General features: G+C 42.6%; 1 protein-coding gene across 1 annotated transcript in view; it reads right to left on the reverse strand.

Moving 5' to 3' along the window:
* Positions 1 to 22,858, reverse strand: part of LOC142074960 (transmembrane protein 161B-like) — a 41,581-nt gene that overhangs the window by 14,946 nt on the left and 3,777 nt on the right. Inside the window, exons 4-6 of the mRNA XM_075135969.1 lie at positions 19,974 to 20,054; positions 11,401 to 11,498; positions 8,210 to 8,366 (exon numbers count right to left, since the gene is read on the reverse strand). Of these exons, the coding sequence (XP_074992070.1) occupies positions 8,210 to 8,366; positions 11,401 to 11,498; positions 19,974 to 20,054 (336 nt within the window). The remainder of the gene's footprint in view (positions 1 to 8,209; positions 8,367 to 11,400; positions 11,499 to 19,973; positions 20,055 to 22,858) is intronic.

Below are 22,858 nucleotides of genomic sequence, written 5' to 3' on the forward strand. Positions count from 1 at the left end.
GAAATATTCAAACATCAGATGAAGTAAATTTGTGCTGGTTTTGGTGAGGGAGGGCAGGAAACACAGGGTATACATACAAACAGCAGGGAATGGGATGCCCCAAGAAGCACTTCTATCAATAATGGGATAAAATTTCTTAAATATGAAAACTTCTCCTCACAGGAAGCATAGACCTGCCTTATAAGAAATAGTGACCAGTGGCATGGGATTGTTGCTTAGATTATTATGTGACTATTTACTAAGCAAAAAACGTATGAAAAGATGAAACTTGTGTTTCTCTACATTCGCGTGTATGCGTTCAAGATTTCTCAACGATCAAAGGTAATCAACTAACAGCACATTTAGTATTATCTAGGAAAGCAAAACCTATCCCATTCTCATTCTGATAAAAAAGAGAGACTATGTAGTCCGGTATTATATCTTAAGTCCTTTCCTCAATGCCATAAATATGAACAACTGTTGTAGCAACTGCTACATTTAAAATTGCGATCAACCATTTAATTCACTAATTTTGAATATTTTTTCTGACAGAAGCCACCTTTCCAAATTTCAAAGTAATGGAAATCGGCAATCTGTGACTAGTGACTATCTGCAACAAACTGTATAGCAAGAATAAAAAAAAAATTTAGTAACCAGAACATGTGACCTACAACACAATGCGTTTTCACAAACATTAAAGTTACTTTTGCAAGAAGTATTGCAAAACCTATTTTTAAGCCTAAATTCCTGTTTAGCAGATTGCGACCGATAATCTGTCTTTAGAAAAAAAAAACCCTCAAGATTTTTGTTTTGCAAAATCTTTTGTTACTCCTCTTCATGTACTGGAAACTGTTCAGTGTGTGCAGGCTATCACCATGAAAAGCCATCAATCAACTAACCCAGTATCCCATAGCCTTTCAAAAATATTAAATAGAGGGCAGGTGGTACAGCAGGTCTTCTAACTGCTGCCTCTAAGAAACATATTGTCATTGAATCTTCCTGAAAGTATAAAGCAATTAAAAACTTTATTGTTCTGTTCTGCTAAAACAATAAGAGAGTTCTCTATACTGAAACTATTTATCTGCATTGCCACCTGTGAAGTAACCAAGAATAGTCTATGTTGCAGTCAAAAGGAAAGAGGGAGACACATGCAGACATTCCTCCTCTAGCTTTACGCTGGCTAGGTTAGGTTGATCAGTAGTTCCAATGCAGATACAGAAGCTTGGAGTTTAGCATGGGCTGCCACTTGAACATTTACCCAGTCTGACAGATGAATTCTGCATCTTTCACTGAGGTATCTGCTAATGCAGCTGCACAAATATTTCTGCACATTAAATATATTTAAAGCTAGCTTAGTTGTGCCGAGCAGAATTGCCATCAATGCAATGCCCATATACTCTAACCATGGAACTCAAGTACTAAACTAATGTATTACTCCTTTTACATTAAGATTCTGTTAAAACACAAATGTATGGACTAGTTTCCTGTTTGGAATTTTTTTCTGAGTATCTACACTACCAACATAAAAAAGCTACTAGTGGGTTACTTCACTGAAACAAAACATCTACCCCTAGAAGACATGGTCGAAAAAAATTCCAATCAATCATCACTTCTATAAGCTTCTTTTGGCCGCTTTGCCAGCCAAGTCTCTAGTACAATCCAATACTTTTTAATATACAGCCATGAAACGGGGAAAAGCATCTGTCACCAAAACACAAAACTGTTCTAGAATTAATTCTTGACATATCACATTGGTTTCTTTAAATTTAAAATATGGGGGTGTACTGGTTTTGACTGGGATAGAGTTAATTTTCTTCATAGTAGCTAGTATGGGGCTATGTTTTGGATTTGTGATGAAAACAGTGTTGATAACACAGGGATGTTTTCGTTATTGCTGAACAGTGCTTACACAGCGTCAAGGCCTTCCTTATTTTGCTTTGCTTGCGCGCGCAGCTTTTGCTTTCCCTATTAAACTGTCTTCACCTCAACCCATGAGTTTCCTCACCTTTACCCTTCCGATTCTCACCCCCATCCCACTGTGAGGGGAGTGAGCGAGTGGCTGTGTGGTGCTTAGTTGCTGGCTGGGGTTAAACCATGACAGGGGGGCAACCAAATATTTCAACAATTTATGATGAATCATTTTTGGTCTTGACATACTGAATTAGTGAATAGTTTTATGTTTTTAAGTATTTTCAGTATCCCAGAGGCCCAATGTCAAAACACAAGAATGAACCAGATTTCTTCTGAAACCTCTTTTCACTCGCCTAGGTTACAGTGATCACAAGAACTGTTTCATTAATACTTCCGTATACCACTCCTTGCATCAACACCCCCCAAAAAAAACCCCTGTAATGCCCAGAATAAGTTATGTTAACATATTTATAGAGATGTTAACTCTCTAATACAAAGTTCAGTTTAGACCGTGCTCCCTGGTACTGCAGTCTTCTGCATTGTCACTAACCCCTCAAACTGGACAGGACTAAACTACTTCATCCCATCTGCCCAGGAACCACACAAACATTTAAGCAAGCCCTATTCAATATTAGGAAGCAGTGATTTCACAAGGATTTCTACAAACCTCCAATAAAAACAAGGTTTCTTTCATGCCACAGAAAAAACCAGTAAATAAAAGTTGTAGGAAGTGGCAGAAGACCAGTTCCACCATTTATTTCCTTTGTATAACTATTAAATGACTGTTCAACTATCTATTAATGAATAAGTAATTATATTTTCCATTGTATTCTCTCTCTCAAACTACACAAAAACATAGACCTTTTTTGAAGTGATTCATTAAAAACCCTAGAATTTAGACTCCGCTGTTTGACAATGCATTCAAAACAAAAGGTAACACTTTTTATACAGGTTTCCAATTTCCCAGAGTTTATTTGTGAAGGCTTAGCCCTGCATACAAGGTCATTCTTCTCCAGGCTTTCTCAAATTTGTGTATGTTTTTAGAAGTGCCACATGAATTTTAAACTTTGAGTTCTCTATTCTTCCTCTTACCCCAACAAACTACCAGAATTTCTTAAGAATTTTCCCTCTAAACTATATTGTCTGCTACCAAAAACTCAAGAGAGTATTGGTCCCTTAGCCAATACAAAAATCACACATGCTCAGGTAAAGAAATGCTAAAGCATGCAGTTAACTGTTCACAGTTTATTAAATAAAACTTAGCTTTTGGCATATGATCTTTTGATTTTAATACTATTCTATGTGATCTTACAGCTCAGAAATGTCATGCCAATAAACACACTAAATTTAGTTTTGACCTAGCACGACTTGTCCTCTTACAGTGAAAAATTATTTGCTTCTGACAATGGACAAAAATCACCTGTCCATCTCCACAGAAGACCTTACATTTAAAATCCCATATATAATTATGGGATTTGATAATCTACATGAAGACATTTAAGGTGTGAAGCATGCTTCCTGCCAATGTCTCAAAGTAATTATCTTGTGGTTTCCTGTATGTCTCATAAGTTCTAATGTATAGAAACTGCAAAATTTCATCTCTGCCATACTTCCCTTTCAGTCATTTGAGAAAGCTAGTAAGAAAATATAGGCCAATGTGCTTCTAACATGCAGGATACTAGCTCTGTTTCCATCTTATCCAGCTGCAAATGGGCAATTGGATCTCAAATGTTTGAGCCAGATTAGGACAAGGCTGAAAATACTGATTTAGGCTCAATTCATATAAAAAAGGCAGGACAGAAAGAATCAGGAAAAGACCCTAATATCTATTTGCATTTTCACAGTACTGAGACAGAAAAAGCTTGCACAGCCATGCATCTCGATTCTTTTAGATTTCTGTGTTTGGTTTTGCCTCTGAATTGGTGACCAAATTAAAGCAGTGATTAGGAGTGCATTTAAATACCACTGTAAGAATGGAATGTTGCAGTCTATTTTCCTACATAATCCATGCCAATATATAATTCACAACTTTGTCACCTAGAGTTGCAATTACTGTAGTATTATTTAAGTCAGTTACACCCAAGATTTATTTGAAAGATGAAGCAAATACAGGGCACTGTCATCAGTAAATTTAAGAGTATATTATGGCTATGCTATCTGAAAATTGTTTTTCCATTAATTATATTAACCTCCCTCTCATTTTCAAAATGGGAGTTGAAGGTGTTGGCTTGCATCTCTGATTTCTTAAGTAGCAGTTGCTTCTCTCTCTCTCCTTCCCTCTGCCACAATTAAACTAGAAATCCTGACTTCATCCAACCAAATTCAAAAAAAAAGGCTGCTTAGTAACATAGCTATAATATCATTAAAGGTGTGCAAGAGCCAGACACTAATTTTCCTGTCACCACCTGGTAGGTTAGAAAACCACCTTTTGGATTGTGGATCTGTCTGCTGACAGATAAGAGTCAATGGAGAAATAATTGGTCTGGAGGCAAGCTACTGCCAGTCGGTTATTTCATAATGCAAGTCAACTCCTCCATCTAAGCTCTTACTCATTAAAAGGAAAATTCTGGATATCATTTATACTTCAGGCTACGTGGAAAAGGTATTACTGTCCTTATTGTAAAGGCAGCACACACTTCAATAATTATCAAGTACAGACAAACTTTAAGCATATCCAGAACTGTCAGTAAAAACTAACTAGAGTTCAAGGGGTTTATGTGACATCGCTAGCTAGTGCTAACACCAAAAAAGATCACAATAAGAATCTCTATGGAAGAAGAGGCATTTCCACAGAGGAATCAATTTTGAATATTCAAGTGCTATATTAAGTCTAACTTAGCACTTTATCTGGTTATTAGCTGTTCAGGGAGCAGAGCAGTTGCACAAATTCATTTTCTAACTCACATCTCCATAACCTACTTTCTTCCAGGCCCTTATTACATTGCTTCATCACCTCTCACATCTTTAAAAGGCAACTTTCCTCCCCAAAGAGTAAGTCTGGATTGGTCTCTGAAAACCAGCTAATTACTACACAAGCATCAATGTCCGATACTGCTTTCTCCAGTACATCACAGCTGCTTCTTTTTATGATTTGATATTGCTTGTTTCCTAAATACTCTGCTTTTGTTTCCTTCAGTTTCAGAGGGGAGTTCAGCTTTTCACAGAACTTTGAAAACATGGTACCACCTCAGCTCCTACAACTGTCTGCACATTTTATTTTCACATAAACGTCATTATAAGTATCTTGAAGTTCTTCTAAAAATATGAGTTCATGCATGCATCTTTGCAATAAATGATTGTATACAGTATTGTACTATTCAGCTAAGGAAGCATCAGACTAAACATATCAAAACCAAAAAGTGTGCAGTAAATTGCACACTTCTCCCAACATTTAAATACTTTCTGGTACAAAAATCTCTTCCTGATTGCCTAGCTGGGCAAAAACAAATTAGTTTAGAACCATTACAGATGAGCACTAACTTTTTGTTCACATACATAAGATGCTTTCCATAAATAGTCTGGTATTAATATTTAAAAGCCATTGATATCAGCATATTCAAAGAGCATGTATAGCATATACATTACCTGACAATGGCACTAGCATACACAATCCTTTTTCCAAATATTAAATCATAGAATCATAGAATCATAGAATGGTTGAGGTTGGAAGGGACCTCTGGAGGTCATCCGGTCCAACACCCCTGCTCAAACAGGGCCACCTAGAGCCAGTTGCCCAGGACCATGTCCAGATGGCTTTTGAATATCTCCAAGGAGGGAGAGTCCACAACCTCCTTGGGCAACCTGTGCCAGTGCTCAGTCACCCTCACAGTAAAAAAGTGTTTCCTGATGTTCTGTGTGTCCTGATCTCTAGGGAACAGCTTCATGCAGCTCTAATCAATTATTAAATGTGCTTACTCTTGGTTTTTACAAGTGAGTTTAAAACCAGTATTTCACAGTAGTTTTGGAACTATATTTTGCATCAAACAACGCAATAAACTTGTCACCAAATTGCAAAAACTTCAAAGTTTCTTCCCTTGTTAAAATTAATCAAAATCCATTCCTTTGGATTCAGCAGGGACTAAGTAAACATTCATGCCCAGATTCTCTGTTTACCTTACAAAGCTTCCATGTACATAGTGTGAAAATCTACATACATATATACATATATCAATTATATACAGGAGAAAAGGAAGCGTGTCAGAACATCTTGCCATTGCTAATTCACTTCAAGTACAAGGAAAAAGTAAGATGTCAGGGTTACATGGCTATCCAAACAAAGGAGACAATGTTTTGTAAATATTATGTCTATGGCTGCCCTTATCAGGAGAGCTAATAAAACTGGCTAGCAGGCAGAGCTCAGCCTCTCTGACATATTGTCTGCTAGAACCTTTGAATCCTATGTTTTTGTCTCTGGTCTTGGGCCTGCCCTGACAACTAGCTTGGAGAGATCTTCCCCACTGGGAATACTGGGTGAAGATGTCTGGTCCCCAAGCCCCTGCAGGTGCATCTGCAGACAATGCTGTGGAAGCTCTGCAGTGGTGTATGGAGTGGATACAACAGCTTGAGTCACAGTATTCACGGGAACTGGGATCGTTACTGGGTGAGATATGGGAGAAGACTCAAGCCTTGATAGAGCAGCTCTGTCATCATGTACAGGCTCTAGAAAGGACAGGCTCTGCTTCACCTCCCTCAGTCACCCTCACAGTAAGACAGTGTTTCCTGATGTTCAGACAGAATCTCCTGTGTTTCACTTTGTGCCCATTGCTTCTTGTCTTGTCACTGGGCACCACTGAAAAGAGCCTGTCTCCGTCTTCTTTGCACCCTCCCTTCAGGTATTTATATACATTGATGAGATCCCCCCCGAGCCTTCTCTTCTCTAGGCTAAACAGTCCCAGCTCTCTCAGCCTTTCCTCATAGGAGAGATGCTCCAGACCCTTCATCATCTTCGTGGCCCTTCTCTGGACTCCCTCCAGTATGTCCAGGCCTCTCTTGTACTGGGGAGCCCAGAACTGGACACAGCACTCCAGGTGTGGCCTCACCAGTGCTGAATAAAGTGGAAGGATCACCTCCCTCAACATGTTGGCAATACTTTGTCTAATGCAGCCCAGGATACCATTCGCCTTCTTTGCAGCAAGGGCACGTTGCTGGCTCATGTTCAACTTGGTGTCCACCAGGGCCCCCAGGTCCTTTTCTGCCATGCTGCTTTCCAGCTGGGCGGCCCCCAGCATGTGTACTGGTGCATGGGGTTATCCCTCCTCAGGTGCAGGACTTGGCACTTCCCCTTGTTGAACTGCATGAGGTTCCTGTCAGCCCAAGTCTCCAGCTTGTCGAGGTCCCTCTAGATGGCAGCATGACCCCCTGGTGTATCAGCCACTTCTCTCAGTTTGGTGTCATCAGCAAACAGGCTGGGGGTACACTCTGCCCCATCATCCAGATCATTTAATGAAGATGATGAACAGGACTGGATCCAGTATTGACCCCTGGGGTACACCGCTAGTCACTGGCTTCCAACTAGACTTTGCGCTGCTACTGATCACCATCCTCTGGGCCCAGCCATTCAGCCAGTTTTCAGTCCACCTCACCGTCTGCTCATCCAGCCCATACATCAACAGCTTCTCTATGAGGATCTTATGGGAGACAGGGTCAAAGGCCTTCCTGAAGTCCAGGTAGACAATATCCACTGCTCTCCCCTCATCTACCAAGCCAGGCATTTCATCATAGAAGGTTATCAGGTTGGTCAAGCAAGACTTCCCCTTGGTGAAGCCATGCTGACTACTCCTGGTGATTTTCTTGTCCTTCATATGCCTGGAAATGGTTTCCAGGATTAGTTATTCCATCACCTTCCCAGAGATCGAGGTGAGGCTTACCGGCCTGTAGTTCCCTGGGTCCTCCTTCTTGCCCTTCTCGAAGATAGGAGTGACATTTGCTTTCTTCCGGTCTTCGGGTACTTCTCCCAGCGGCCACGATTGATCAAATATTATCGAGCGTGGCCTCGCAATGACATCTGCCAGCTCCCTCAGCAGTCGTGGGTGCATCCCATCAGGGCCCATGGACTTATGTATGTCTGGTTTGCTTAACTATTCCCTGACCTGATCCTCTTCCACCAAGGGTACATCTTCCTTGCTCCAGACTTTCCTTCTGGTCTCTTGGGCCTGGGATTCCTGAAGGCCGGTCTTCCTAGTAAAGACTAAGGCAAAGGCGGTGATAAATATATATTTATTTATTCTGCAAATCAACAATACACAGATTTCTATGAATTGAAGAATGATGTAAGCTATTTGGAACAGATAGAATTATTTTAAAAAACAGTAAAGGATACACTGCAAAGGCCAAGACAAGCAGACACCACACTACACTGATATTCATTTCTTGTGAGGGCTTCATGATACTGCAATAGGCTTCAGTCACCACATACACAACTGTAGCTGCAACAGTGAAATCCACCAGCCACTGATATTCAGGAAAATAATGCAATGCTGAAAAATACAAGTTTGCAAATCTTAAAAGTACAATGATATTTTTAAGGCAATTACCAACATATACAAAAAGGGATGACAATTAAAAATTATTTTCAAATATTTGAGGTCTAGATCCAATCTAGATCCAGATAATCCAAGTTAAGAGCCACTTATTTTTTCACTCAGCAACCTCTCCTTTTAACCTGAACTTCACTCTTCACCTGTTGCTTGATACTGGATCACCACTCAATAATTTATAAGGTTACAAGATTTTACTATTTTATCATCTCAGCTTTTATGCATTAACCTGCTAACTTAAAAAATCATGGCTAATTTATATCTCAAAATCAAGACAAAAAATGGTTATCCACTGAAATCTAGCTACAATTCCAGGTAAGAGTTTTGATTCTCTCTTTAAGATTAAAAGCTCATTGACAATCATTTAATGTACTATATATAATTGCTTCCTCTTTTTCTTTAAAAAACCCAAACTTAAAATATTGATGGTTTGTTCTTCAAGATTTTGATAACATCTCTTGTATAGCAATAACTCATTGCGTAAACGCCATCCTAAACATCCTGGGGAACATACTGTGTTCCATGCAGGTTGGGTGATTTAAAAAGAGAGAGTTTTTCTTTCTCCCATAGATGCTAGGAACTGCAAAGAACAATTCTTGACAATGAAGTGCAGTCTGCCCCTCTGTATTGGGTTTGTGTGGCAAGGTTTTGGTAGCAGAGGGGCTACAGGGGTGGCTTCTGTGAGAAGATACCAGAAGCTTCCCCCATGTCCGATAGAGCCAACGCCAGCCGGCTTCAAGACGGACCTGCCACTGGCCAAAGCTGAGCCCATCAGCAATGGTGGTAGAACCTCTGTGATAACATATTTAAGAAGGGGAAAAAACTGCTGCGCAACAGCAGCCGGAAGACAGGAGTGAGAATATGTGAGAGAAACAGCTATGCAGACACCAAGGTCAGGGAAGAAGGAGGGGGAGGAGGTGCTCCAGGCACCAGAGCAGACATTCCCCTGCAGCTCGTGGTGAAGACCATGGTGAGGCAGGCTGTCCCCCTGCAGCCCATGGAGGTCCATGGTGGAGCAGATATCCACACTGCAGCCTGTGGAGGACCCAATGGCGGAGCAGGTGGATGCGCCCGAAGGAGGCTGTGACCCCGTGCGAAGGCCACGCTGGAGCAGGCTCCTAGCAGGACCTGTGACCCCGTGAAGAGAGGAGTCCACGCTGGAGCAGGTGTGCTGGCAGGACTTGTGACCCCGTGGGGGACCCACGCTGGAGCAGTCCATTCCTGAAGGACTACACCCTGTGGATAAACTGTCTTTATCTCAACCCGTGAATTTTCTCACTTTTACCCTTCCGATTCTCTCCCCCATCCCATTGTGGGGGGAGTGAGCGAGCAGCTGTGTGGTGCTTAGTTGCTGGCTGGGGTTAAACCATGACAGAACTGCAGCCCGTGGGAAGGACCCACGTTGGAGAAGTTCGTGGAGGACTGTCTCCTGTGGGAGGGACCCCACGCTGGAGCAGGGGAAGAGTGTGAGGAGGAAGGAGCAGCAGAAACAACGTGTGATGAACTGACCGCAACCCCCATTCCCCGTCCCCCTGTGTCACTCGGCGGGGGAGGAGGTAGAGAAAATCGGGAGTGAAGTTGAGCCTGGGAAGAAGGGAGCAGTGGGGGGAAGGTGTTTTAAAATTTGGTTTTATTTCTCATTATCCTACTCTGATTTGATTGGTAATAAATTAAATTAATTTCCCCAAGTCGAGTCTGTTTTGCCTGTGACGGTAATTGCTGAGTGATCTCTCCCTGTCCTTATCTCGACCCACGAGCCTTTCGTTATATTTTTTCTCTCCCCTGTCCAGCTGAGGAGGGGGAGTGATAGAGCGGCTTGGTGGGCACCTGGTGGCTAGCCAAGGTCAACCCACCACACCCTCTCAAACACCTTCCTACATCAACGAGGTTAAAAAGTCTCAGAATATTATTGAGCATTTGTCTTTTGACTACAAGGTATCTGATGTCAAAAACATGAAATTGGTTGAACTCAGATATTTCAATGAAAGTCTGATATTTATTTTGAAATAATTATTTGGTTAGATTTAACATATATTTGCATATATAACTTTTTTAAGATACTTAAACCCTACACTGTATCAGTACCTATAAACCGATGCTTGTTTTATTCTCGGGGAGACCCATTAATGCTATTACTTGAAGCAAATAACACTAATTGAAAATTGTGAATGCTTTGCTTACATGCCAGTTTTAAAAAGCTGTGCATTTCTGTTACAGGTCTTTTCAGCACTGTCCTGGATAATTTAAGCTGCAACATCTCCTGCTCAGCACTATGCTTTCTTTCTTTCTTTCTTTCTATATTTATGCACACAATGCATGCATATAAAAATGTGGCTAGGAGGAAAATATGTATCACATGTATACATATCCATATATGACTTTTATGTAACAGAAAAATTGGTTATGTTTAAGGAGTCAAAAATTAGCATTTATAAAAAAGCCTATTAACTTTCAAAACAAATGCTGTGTATTTCTGCAGTGTTACTTTTGGTTTCTAAGTATTTTACTTCAAAATTTCAGATGTGTGGGTGAAAGTACTAGGTTTCAGTGCTACAGTACATTTCCTATTTTAGAAGACCAGAAAGTGTGTTTCAACATCTGCCAGTTATCATTTTCTTGTACAAAGCTATTTTTATGTCTGTTTCAAATACACTGAGTGATGTGATCCTTTTGGTGTTGTCTCATATTGCTAAGGATGCCTAATGCAGCAATAGATGTGCTTTATGCTGGATTTCACCTACTCATCCTTTTTTCTAATACTGCTATTAAGATGTCACCCATGGAACAACAAAAGAGATTTAGCCCTAATTTTTGCTTTCTCACTTTCTTTCTTTATAATCAGTTGTACTGTTATTCTTTCATTATCTATTGAAAAAAGATATTCCGGTATTTATTGCAAATAAACACTCGATAGAAAACAACATCAGGATATATTTGATATAATATGTTGTTGTTTGCATCCACTTATTCTTACCTATAGTGTCCCTTTCAGTCACAGACTTTGTTTCCAGATGAAGATCAATGTCTTTCGGAATGGTTAGGGGCTTGTTTTCAATATGACCATTATATTTTCTGTAGAAATAAAAGTAAATAAACAAAATACACACAGATACAACAAAACTAACTTGTTCATTATATAATAGCATTTCAAATTTAAGTAGTATGCAGACCATTTTTTCCCCCACGTACAAACATTTTCATCTAGCTAGGTAAAAGCATTAATTCAAGTTCAAATAAGCACGTATCTTGAGAAACAACCAGGTATGTCAATAATTATTAGTTTTACCTTGCAAGCCTCTGAAATACTACTGTGGTTACACATACAGGTCTAAATGTCATCTATATGTTATGTCCTGAGTATGTATTAGGACAGGATCTGGTGGGCACCATCTACTCCAACACACCGGTTTCCTCTGAAAGGAAGCTTCACTGTTCAGACAGGAAGGAAGCTATAGGGTGTGTTATGAAAATTCCCTTTCCTAACTATTATATCAATCAGTCTTTATAGTATGAAAGTATATTAAGTTTGTTAATATATATATTAGTTCACATTATACACTGTGATGTAATGAGGTAGTGGAATTTTACTGGAGACTTTGGTATTGTTCATGCTTAAGTAAAACAAACTAAAGGACAGCCCGGCCCTGGAAATAAGGACTTTGCTTCTTGAAAGCTTAGAGCTGTCCATGAAGGATAAAGGATACCCCTGGACAACCAAGATAACGCCAGCATCCTAGCCCCTCTGACACGTCTTTGAAACCCTCCCAGCATTGTCTGGCGTCATAGATAAGTAACTATAGCAAGACTGACTCCAGGGACGTCGGGATCAATAGACAAGCAGCAAGAATGCTGCAGAAATATAGTTGCTTTGCAAAGTTTTCCTATGATTAGTAATCGGTAGTGTGGGTATTAGTGATTAGTCAAATCGTGTTGTACCTGAATGCTTGAAGGGTATAAGAACCCCGTGTAAAACCACATCCAGGGTGCCCCAATTTGGCTGGGACACTTCATGTGCATGGATAAATATTTACCCGTATAATTCTATACTTTGCGTCCTAGCCTCTCTCCTCGGTTGGCACAGGCCAGTTACGAATTTTTGTGACAGGTGTTCCAATTGGTTCCCCCAGCCTTAACAGTTTATTGATATGACTACAGGTACAGTGCAGAACATATCCACCCTGCCATAGAAATACACTGAAGAAAATCAAAGCTAATTTGAGACTTTTCAGTTGAGGCCTAGGCCAGTAGACTAAAAGACAGCAGTGTTAAAGTCTTTGGATTGAAAGTAAGTAAATGAGTAAGACATACTTGGGAGTGTTACTTTATTGATCATTCACTGGAAATAACAAGCAATAATCGATCTCAGAAGATAATCAAAGTTGTTAGGAAAAAATAAATATAAAATTTTCAAAATAGCATTGGGTCCTTTTGTCACAATAGGGTGCTCAGCAAGTATGTCACCTGAGCTGGACTAACCTGGATCCTTGAAAGATCTATCCTACTAGCCATCAAGCAAAGACAAATTTAAGATAGTTTTCTAATCTAAAAGGAAATGTAAAAATACCATACTTATTTCGATTCATATCCTGCTTATGAAAATAAGCCCAAAAATGTATCACTGTATTAGTAATCCTAGAAAACTAATGCAATTTAAAAAGTAATAACCCAGCATGCTCTCTTTGGGCAAAGCAACAAAGTAAAGTACATTGTGATGCAGAGGCAGGGTTCAAAGCTGTGTTCCAGGTTTTAACCACTCCTGCATAGCATGACAGCAATATACAGAAGCTTCATAAAGAATCACACAAAGATCCATTTACTCCTATCATACTAGGTGGCTATTTGCTTATACAAAGGGAAAGAATAAGGCAAGCAAAGGTTGATCCTCGCACTGCTAAACCCTTCCTGGCTTCCAGCATTAAGCAACTTGGGGATAACCTGAGCCAGGGATTGCAACCTCCGAAACCATCATTTTTAATAAGTGACATGAATTTGTTGAATACCTTTCTGAGCCAGTCTGAAATCTGTTGACCTTCAAAGTATCTTGTAGCAGCAAGTTCCACAATTTGTGTCCCAAATTAAAAAGTGCTTAAACCTACTCTAATTTAATTCAGCATCTCCTTGTATAACATGGCAGTAAGTTTATTACTCCCTATCCACCTTCTTGCAAAGTGGATACATACCTCTAGCAAAACCGTCCCTCAATCAGTTCCTAGACTAGTAAATCTTAGCCTACTCCTCCTTATGTGGAAGCCTTACTTCTAGTCATCATTGTTGGCCTTTTCTAGTTCTACTAAATAGTCTTTGAAATACGGTACAAACAAAAGTACGTCTTATAATATAGAATATGAAGTTAGATTATGTTTTCCAATTGGGATAGTACTTTTCCCGGTGATCGCGCGAAGGCCAGCTTGCTTTTGTCCCGTTCGGGTTTTTTAACCCCCTGCTCAGTCTGCGCCAGAGGGGGCAGAGTGTGGCAGAGTACACCGCGGATTTCCTGCGCATGTCGTCGGAGCTGGATTGGGGGGGGGTGACCTTTTGTTACCCCTCTATATTCATGGCCTGGCCGGCGATGTTCGTACAGAGGTAGCCCGAAGGCCGGCGCTGGAAGATTTTGCAGGTTGCCACTAAACGTGCTTCTGAAGCAGAGCAGCTTTTGCGCTTGCCTGGTTCTGCTCCGGTTTCGGGGCCCCGCTCCCTCCCGGCGCCCTCCCTGCTTGGCGGGAGGGGCAGGCACCACGCTGACGGTGCCGGGGGTGGGATCCGTGTGGCCGGGCCGGGACCTCGGACCGCGGTGGCTCCTCCCCGAGTCCGCCCTGCCCGCCTCCGCCCTGCTGCTCGCGGCGGGGTGGAACCCATTGCAAATCGGGGCAGGGTTTGCCCAGTCCCCCTCTCCCCCTGCTGAGGACTCTGCCGAGGAGACGGTTGATTTGGCTACCTTTGGGAACAGTTGGGATTTTCCACCGTTTTGTGAATTGTCCCTTTCAGCGCCCGGTATTGTGGGGTCGAGAAACAGTTCCGGCCAGCGTGGGAAGGGAGGTCGCCGCCGGCGTAGATGGGGCGAGCCCAGGTGCCCCGCTCCTCACGGTGTCGGTCTCGCTTCCGCTCCCGGACGGCAGAGCGGTCGCTGCTGAGGCCCTGGTGGACTCTGGCTCTTGTAGGAATATGATTTCTGCAGAGTCTGTAAAAAAGGCTCGTGCGCCAATAGAGCGCCGATCTGTCCCTTGCCCTATTTTTGCTACTGACGGGAAACCCGCCGGCGGTGGTCCCACTGAGTGGCAGACCCCGCTCCTGCAGCTCTCCGTCGCCCCAGGATGTTGGGAGATTATTTCTTTTTCTGTCCTCTCTATGCCCTTTTATCCAATCATCCTGGGCACGCCTTGGTTAGTCCGGCACGATCCGGTGGTCGGTTGGGCACAGAGACGAATTTACCTTCCTGTGGATGAAGTGCGGGGGGTGCTGCTGCCTCCCCCCTCCCGCCGCAGCCGGCGGAGTACAGCGCTCTCTCCCGGCGCCGGTGGCGGTTGCTGGCCAGGGTTCCGAGCAGGCCCTAGTGCCCGCCGGGTGTCCCCTGCCGGCAGCGCCAACTCCCCCGAGCCACCTGCTGGACTGTTGGGGGCGCTGCCGCCCGAATTTAGGGACTTTTTGGACGTTTTTGAGCAAAAGCGAGCAGAGACCTTACCCCCCCCCCCCCATCGGGTGTATGATTGTTCCATCGAGCTGTTCCCAGACGCTCCTCTCCCTTCGGGCCATATCTGTCCTCTGTCACAGCCAGAGATGGTGGCCTTGAAGGCTTATACTGAGGATGGTTTAGCCTGGGGTTTTATTCAATACTCCACTTCCCTCCCTTGGTGCCACTATCATTTTTGTAAAGAAGGATGGAAGCTTGAGGCCATGTGTGGAGTATCAGGGATTGAATAATATTGCCATCAAGAACCCAGTACCCCCTGCCCCTCATTCCTGAGTTGTTGGAGCATTTACAGGGGGCGTGCTGGTTTACTAAAGTGGCTTATAATCTTATTTGTGTTCATCAGGGCAACGAGTGGAAAACGGCCTTTGTTTGCATGTATGGCCATTTTGAGTATCGTGTGATACCTTTTGGCCTGTGTAATGCCCCTGCTACCTTTCAGGGCTTTGTCAATGATGTTTTCTGTGACTTGTTGGACAATTATGTCATTGCACATCTGGATGACATTTTAGTTTACTCGAGGACGTGGGAGGAAGATGACGTTCATATTCGAGAGGTTCTCTCCCACCTTTGGAGTCACTGCCTTTATGCAAAGCTGGAGAAGCATGCCTTCCTCCAACAGCGTATAGACTTCCTGGGTTACTCAATTGCCCCCGAGGGCGTGAGCATGGACATGAAAAAGATTGATGCCTTTCTTTGTTGGCAGTCTCCCTTGATGGTGTGTAGTGTGTGCAGCGCTTTTTGGGCTTTGCTAATTTTTATTGGCGTTTTACTTGGAATTTTGCTCAAAAGGTTGCTCCGCGCTCAGCACTGACTCATAAGTTTCAGCAGAAACACGAGGTTCAGGGGGCCTTTGAACACTTGAAGCAGGGGTTTATGACAGTCCCAGTTTTGGCCCACCTGGATACCAGTCATCCTTTTGTGTTGGAGGCAGATGCTTCTGCCCATGCCATCAGGGCAGTACTTTCTCAGCATGGTTCACTGGATGGACAGCTTCATCCTTGTGCCTATTTCTCCTGCCAGTTGACCGCTGCAGAGAGGAATTACAATGCCTGGGATGAAGAGTTGTTGGCCATGAGGGAGGCGTGTGCTGAGTGGAGGCACCTTCTTGTGGGTCCTGCTGAGCCCCCTTTGGTCCTGACCATCAAAATCCGGAATATTTTAGGAACCTGAAGTGCCTCTCTCCCAGTTGGCTTGTTGGGCAACTTTTTGCTCTCAGTTTCCATTTACTGTCACCTACAGGCTGGGTAAACAGAATGGCAGGGCAGATGCCCTGTCACGTCAGGAAGCCTCAAGCGGGAGATGCTGAGGCAGATCTGCTCCCCTGTCATTTTTCTCTCTGCAAAATTTTTTTGTGGCTGTGCCAGCCAATACCTTGGTTCTGTGCATCGGGTGATGGCCGGTGATCCTTTGGCCATGCAGTTTTGGGCAGGGGATACTTCACGGAATCTGCAGGAGAAGGATGGTTGTCTGTATCGCGATGAGCGGCTGTATATCCCTGCCGACCCACTGCGCACACAAGGTCCTTCAGCGCTGTCATGAAGCACTGACAGCAGGGCACAGTGGTCATCAGAAGACTGCATCAAGTCACACAGAGCTACTGGTGGCCTATGGTGCGTGCTGATGTTGCAAGCTACGTTCAGGCTTGCGATGTCCATGCCAGGGCCAAGAGACTGATGTAGAGGCTACAACCCTTACAAACTCCTGAGCGGCCATGGCAAATTATTTCAATGGATTTTATTGTGGACTTGCCTGTGTCTCAGGGGCATACAGCGAGCGGTACTTGTGGTGGTGGACTTGTTTACGAAGGTGGCTATTTTTGTTCCACTAAAGAGGCTGCCCATGGCCCCTCAGATAGCACACTTGGTTTTGCAGCTATTGCTTCACTGTCATGGTCTGCCGGATAGCGTGGTGACAGATGAAGGGGCCCAGTTTACTGCTCAGTTCTTGAGGCAGCTTATGGGCCTGCTGGGGGTCCAACTCCGTCTTTCCACCCTTTATCACCCACAGTCTAATGGTCAGATAGAGCAGGTAAACCAGATCCTGGAGCAGTATCTCCACAGTTATATTAATTAACATAAAGATGACTGGGTGTCTCTGTTACCGTTGGCAGAATTTGCACATAACAGCAGCGTCCACTCTTCCACGCAGCAGACCCCTTTTTACACACAGTATGGTTTTCATCCCCGTGACCACCCAGCTACTCCAGTGGCTGTCCAGGGGTTTTCTCCTGAGGACTCCCTTGAGCGGTTGCAGTATATGCATTTGTTTCTTCAAGAGCAGCTGGAAAAAGCAAATGCTGCTTACAAAGACTATGCAGATAGTCATCGTTGACCAGCGCCTGACTTTGTGGTTGGGGACTACATTTGGTTGTCCGGTGAACACGTTTGTTCTGTGCATCCTTTCTTCTAAGTTGGACCACCGTTACCTGGGCCTGTATAAAATCCGGTTGCGTTTCATCTGCACCTTCTATGCGCTCTCAATATTCACCCATTGTTCACGTCTCCCTGTTAAAACCTGTTCACCCAGATCCTTTCCAGTGGCAACCTCTACCTCCATCTCCAGTTATGGTCCAGGGCCAGAGAGAATATTGTGTCTGGGCTATTTTGGATTCCAGGATATCCTGGGGTACCCTGCAGTATTTGATTGATTGGGTGGGTCATGGCCGAGAGGTTCCTGGGCGCCCATTATCCTGCAAAGTTTGGTCCACTGGAGGATGCGTGGGCACACCCTGGGTGAAGGGGGGAGATAGATAGTGTCAGGGTTACATAGGTATCCATTCAAAAGGAGATGATCTTCTGTAAATATTAAGTCTTCAGCTGCCATTGTGTTATCAGGAGAGCTAATAAAACTGGCTAGCAGGCAGAGCTCAGCCTCTCCGAGCTACTGCCTGCGAGAGCCTTCGAATCTCTGTCTCTTGTCTTGGGCCTGCCCTGACAAGCAGCTTCTTCAGAGAACAGAGAGGTATATCCACTGACTGAAAATTAAGGTTATTATACATCCTATTGTTACAATAGCAAAGTAAAGAAAGCAGCATTTAAGTCTCCACATTACCATCCTGATTCCCTCTGAAGTTTCATATCCATCTGTCAATAAAATTTACCTTATTACAAACAACTACATACACATATTAAAACTGTATTTTCTTGGTTAGATATTAATGTACTATGATAAATACACCAATCATAATAATTTAATTACACCAACAGAATTTGACTGTATAGACATGAAAACGTAGCACCACATTCGACACATTTGCATGCAGAAGTTTAACAGGTGAAAAAGGACTTAATGCAAATAGGTGAACTGTGATACAGTTTTCTACCAAGCTTCACAGTATATTTTTCCAAGATTACAAAATTTAAGCTCATATGTAAGTACACATTAACATGCCATACTTCCACACAGCAGAGAGCATATGATTGCCCCGGTGAAAATAAGAATATGCATGCTTTGGATGGCAGAAGATTGCCAAGATTGAGGAAAGGCATTCGGTGTAAAGTGCAATTATTATTTGGCAACGCAATTGTGTTTTCCTGTTTAAGGCTCATATTGGTGAAACATGTAACTTATAGTTATGTAACTGAAGTTATTTTAAATATGAATAAATATCACCGGTTAAATGCACAGTTATAAATTGTAATACTATTAACTATTTTGCTTCAATTTGTTACAGAAAACTTGGATAAAATGATTTTCCGAATATTAAAGAATATTGTGACAAACGTGTAATACTGAAGCATTATATATTAAAGAAAAGGCTTAATTTTTTAGCCCAACATTTGGCAAATAAGGTTGCTACCCCTGTAGCTTAACTAAGAAATTGAAAAAAAAAAAAGCTTTGATTTTATGATGAACATGTTATATGTGCAGTTTGTGAATTAACACAAAAGTTAGATATTAAAAATTTTAAGAGAACAGTTGATATTGGAATAAAAAAAAAAAGACCAAAGGAAACCACCTATGTCACCAAAAAGCAAGTCACTGGGTATTTGTTTTAAACATAGCCAATTCAGAAATCTTGCATAAACATAGCAAGCTCCACCACCTCAAGATCAGTCTTGGTTCTTGCCCCAATTACACTTCTGGTGAGGCTGTTCCAGAGCTTCATAACTGAAGATCAGAAATCTGTTTCCAGCTTAAGTTGATAGACAGCTATCCTATCCTTCTCGGACTCTTTTTGCTAGGTTAAACAAGGTGATCTCTTTGAGTCTCCTCTTGTAAGATAGGCTTTCTGTTTCCTGGATCATCCTAGCAGTCCTTCTCTTCACCTGTTTGAGTCTGAATTAATTTTTCTTGAACATGAGTGATCAGAACTGTACACAGTAATCCAGATAAAGTTCTACATCAGTGGCCTTGTGCAACAGGATTAACATTTCCCTCTCTCTTTACCGGAAATACCTCACCTAATATATCCTAGGAGCACGTTTACCTTTTTCACAGCTGCATAAGAGTGGCAGCTCACAGTAATCCTGTGTTCAACTAATATACTCAAATCTTTCTCATCTTGCTTCAAGATGAAGAGCTTCAATCGTATATAAGATTTCCTATTCTCAGTCTTCATCTAAATGAATAGTTTCATTAAGAAAATTCTTGCCATCAAATTAGCGATGTCACAGACCACTTTTGGAGACTGGGAATTACCTAGTTCTGTACAATTTGGGCATGTTAAGCTCTCTGTTAAACCAAAAGAACACAGTTCAGTACAGAGCTGTGGCAATCAAAGCAAGCAGGGCAATCATATGCAAGAATTTTAGACTCACACAAAACCAAAAGTTTGCCAGTAAAGTTGGATTAAAAAAAACAAAAAAAACCCCACACCAAAAAAAGCCAACCACCAAAAACTTAAAACAAGTTTTTACCTATCTTTTTTGCTCTTGCCTCTTTGTTTCCCTGCAAGAAGCCTTAGATCTTCTTCAGCAGGATGCTGATACCATTGTAAACTAAAGAAAAAAAATCTCAAGTAAAACAATGTCAGTATGAGCAATTCAGAGTGCTTTTTAAAAAGAGAACTATATATCAACACACATACACACATTAAACCGTGTCATTTGCAGCACCTAACCAAAATACCTTTGTATTAAAGTACCAACACTGTCTCAACTGATCAGTTGCAGCTAAACTTCAATTCTCTCCAGCATAAAAGACACATGTTCATAATTAGAAAGGTTTGCAACTATCAACGCACCATTAAAGTGAAAGCACTTGTGCTTCTTAAAAGACCAAATTTTCAAGTTGTCATCAGCCACAGCAGAAAAGGCTGTACCTATATTGGAAAAAGGTCACTATATCATTACAATTACCTATGGGAATCATGTTCTAAATGGTTTTATTAAGAAAAACTACTCTTCTCAAAAAAAGATTAATTTTAAAAAATCTGCAACAGCTATTATAGAATAACCATAACCAGTCTTTTTTCTTACACAGACCAGATCTTAACATCTACATTCCTGTCCTAAAAAACACCACAGTGATATCTTCAACTCTTACTAGAAAGAAGAAAAAATGAACAGCACAGCTTACAAAAGCATAGATATTTGTAAATTAAAGGTATTTAACTGTAGCATAGAAAAATATTTGTACATTGGGTTTACATGGGGAGGTTTTGGTAGTGGGGGGGGTGGGGCAGGTCTGCAGGGGTGGCCTCTGTGTGAAGACACCAGAAGCTGCACCCATGTCAGACTGAGCCAGTTCCAGCCAGCTCCAAAACAGACCCACCACCAGCCAAGGCAATCAGCGACGTTGCCAGCATCTCTGTGATAACATCTTTAAGAAAGGGTAAAAAACGCTGTGCAGCAGCTCTGAGAGAAGTGAGGAAAAAAAAAAAAAAAGAGAGAAACAATCCTGCAGACACCAAGGTCAGGGAAGAAGGAGGGGGAGGAGGTGCTCCAGGCGCCAGAGCAGATTCCCCTGCAGACCATGGTGAAGACCATGGTGATGCAGGGTGTCCCCCTGCAGCCCATGGAGGTCCACGCCAGAGCACATATCCTCATTGCAGCCCATGGAGGACCCCTAACTGCAGCAGGTGGATGTACCCTGAAGGAAGCTGCAGCTTGTGGAGAGCCCACACTAAAGCAGATTTTCCTGAAGGTCTGTAGCCCATGGGAGGGACCCCACGCTGGAGAAGGGGAAAAGTGTGAGGAGGAAGGAACAGCAGAGACACTGTTATGATCTGACTGCAACCCCCATTCCCCATCCCCCTGCGCCGCTTGGGGTGGGGGGAAGGAGGTAGAAGACTCATAGAATGGCTTGGGTTGGAAGGGACCTTTAAAGATCATCTAGTCCAATCCCCCTGCCATGGGCAGGGACATCTTTCACTAGATCAGGTTGCTCAAAGACCCATCCAACCTGACCTTGCACACTTCTAATGATGGGGCATCCACAACTTCTCTGGGCAACCTGTTCCAGTGCCTCACCACCCTCATGGTAAAAAAAAAAAAAAAAATATTCCTAATGTCCAATCTAAACCTACCCTCTTTCAGTTTAAAACCGTTGCCCCTTGTCCTGTCACTACAGGCCCTGGTAAAAAGTCTCTCTCGATCTTTCTTATAAGCCCCCTTTAAGTATTGAAAGGCCACAATAAGGTCTCCCCGGAGCCTTCTCTTCTCCAGGCTGGACAACCCCAACTCTCTCAGCCTTTCTTCATAGGAGAGGTGTTCCAGCCCTCTGACCATTTTTGTGGCCCTCCTCTGGACCCGCTCCAACAGGTCCATGTCTGTCTTGTACTGGGGACCCCAGGGCTGGGCGCAGTACGCTCTCGTGAGACCCCACCTGGAGGAGTAGAGAGGAAGAATCACCTCCCTCGACCTGCTAGCCATGCTTCTTTTGATGCAGCCCAGGATACGATTGGCTTTCTGAACTGCAAGCGCGCATTGCCGGCTCATATCCAATTTTTCATCCACCAGCATCCCCAAGTCCTTCTCTGCAGGGCTGCTCTCAATCCCTTCACCCCCCAGCCTGTATTGATACTGGGGATTGCCCTGACCCAGGTGCAGGCCCTTGCACTTGGCCTTGTTGAACTTCATGAGGTTCACACAGGCCCATCTCTCTAGCCTGTCAAGGTCCCTCTGGATGGCATCCCTTCCCTCCAGTGAATCAACTGCACCACTCAGCTTGGTGTCTTTGACACTAAACTTTAGTGGAGGATGGAAAGGTTGAATGGAAGAACAATGGTGGGACAAAAATGCAATGCATGCTTTAGGAGAAACTCCCAATTTTGGAAGTTCGATTGCTGGTATAATGAAGTGTTTAACAGGCACTTGCAGAGAGCTCATTGATATCAACTTAAAATAATTTAAAAATTAGTATAATGGATAAGTAAGAGTTCAAGCTGGCAATGCTATAAAGAACACAATGTATTTAATAAGGGTTTCCACATCGTCTGTATCAGTAGGTGTTATTGTGCTAAATATTTGACTGATGCTGGAATTTCTTCAACAGAAAAGAAATTTAGTACAAGCTAATAATATACTACAGAAATTCTAAACATTGAATATTACAAGTTTCCCCTGAAGGGATTCACTGCCAGTTCAAATGCTTAAAAAAAAAAATAAAAAAAAAAAAAAAAGAGAAAGAACAAAAAAAAACCCCCCACATAAAAACAAACACCCCCCCACCCCAAAAAAAACACCCCAAACAAACTCAGACTTGACATGAAGAAGGGGGGGGGCTGAATTTTGTTTTGTTTTTCTTGAGGGATCTGTAAGTGACAATTATTTCATTCATTCATTTTCATCATATGTGGTCC

This window comes from Calonectris borealis, chromosome W (assembly GCF_964195595.1).
Source record: "Calonectris borealis chromosome W, bCalBor7.hap1.2, whole genome shotgun sequence".
In the NCBI taxonomy this organism is placed as follows: domain Eukaryota; kingdom Metazoa; phylum Chordata; class Aves; order Procellariiformes; family Procellariidae; genus Calonectris; species Calonectris borealis.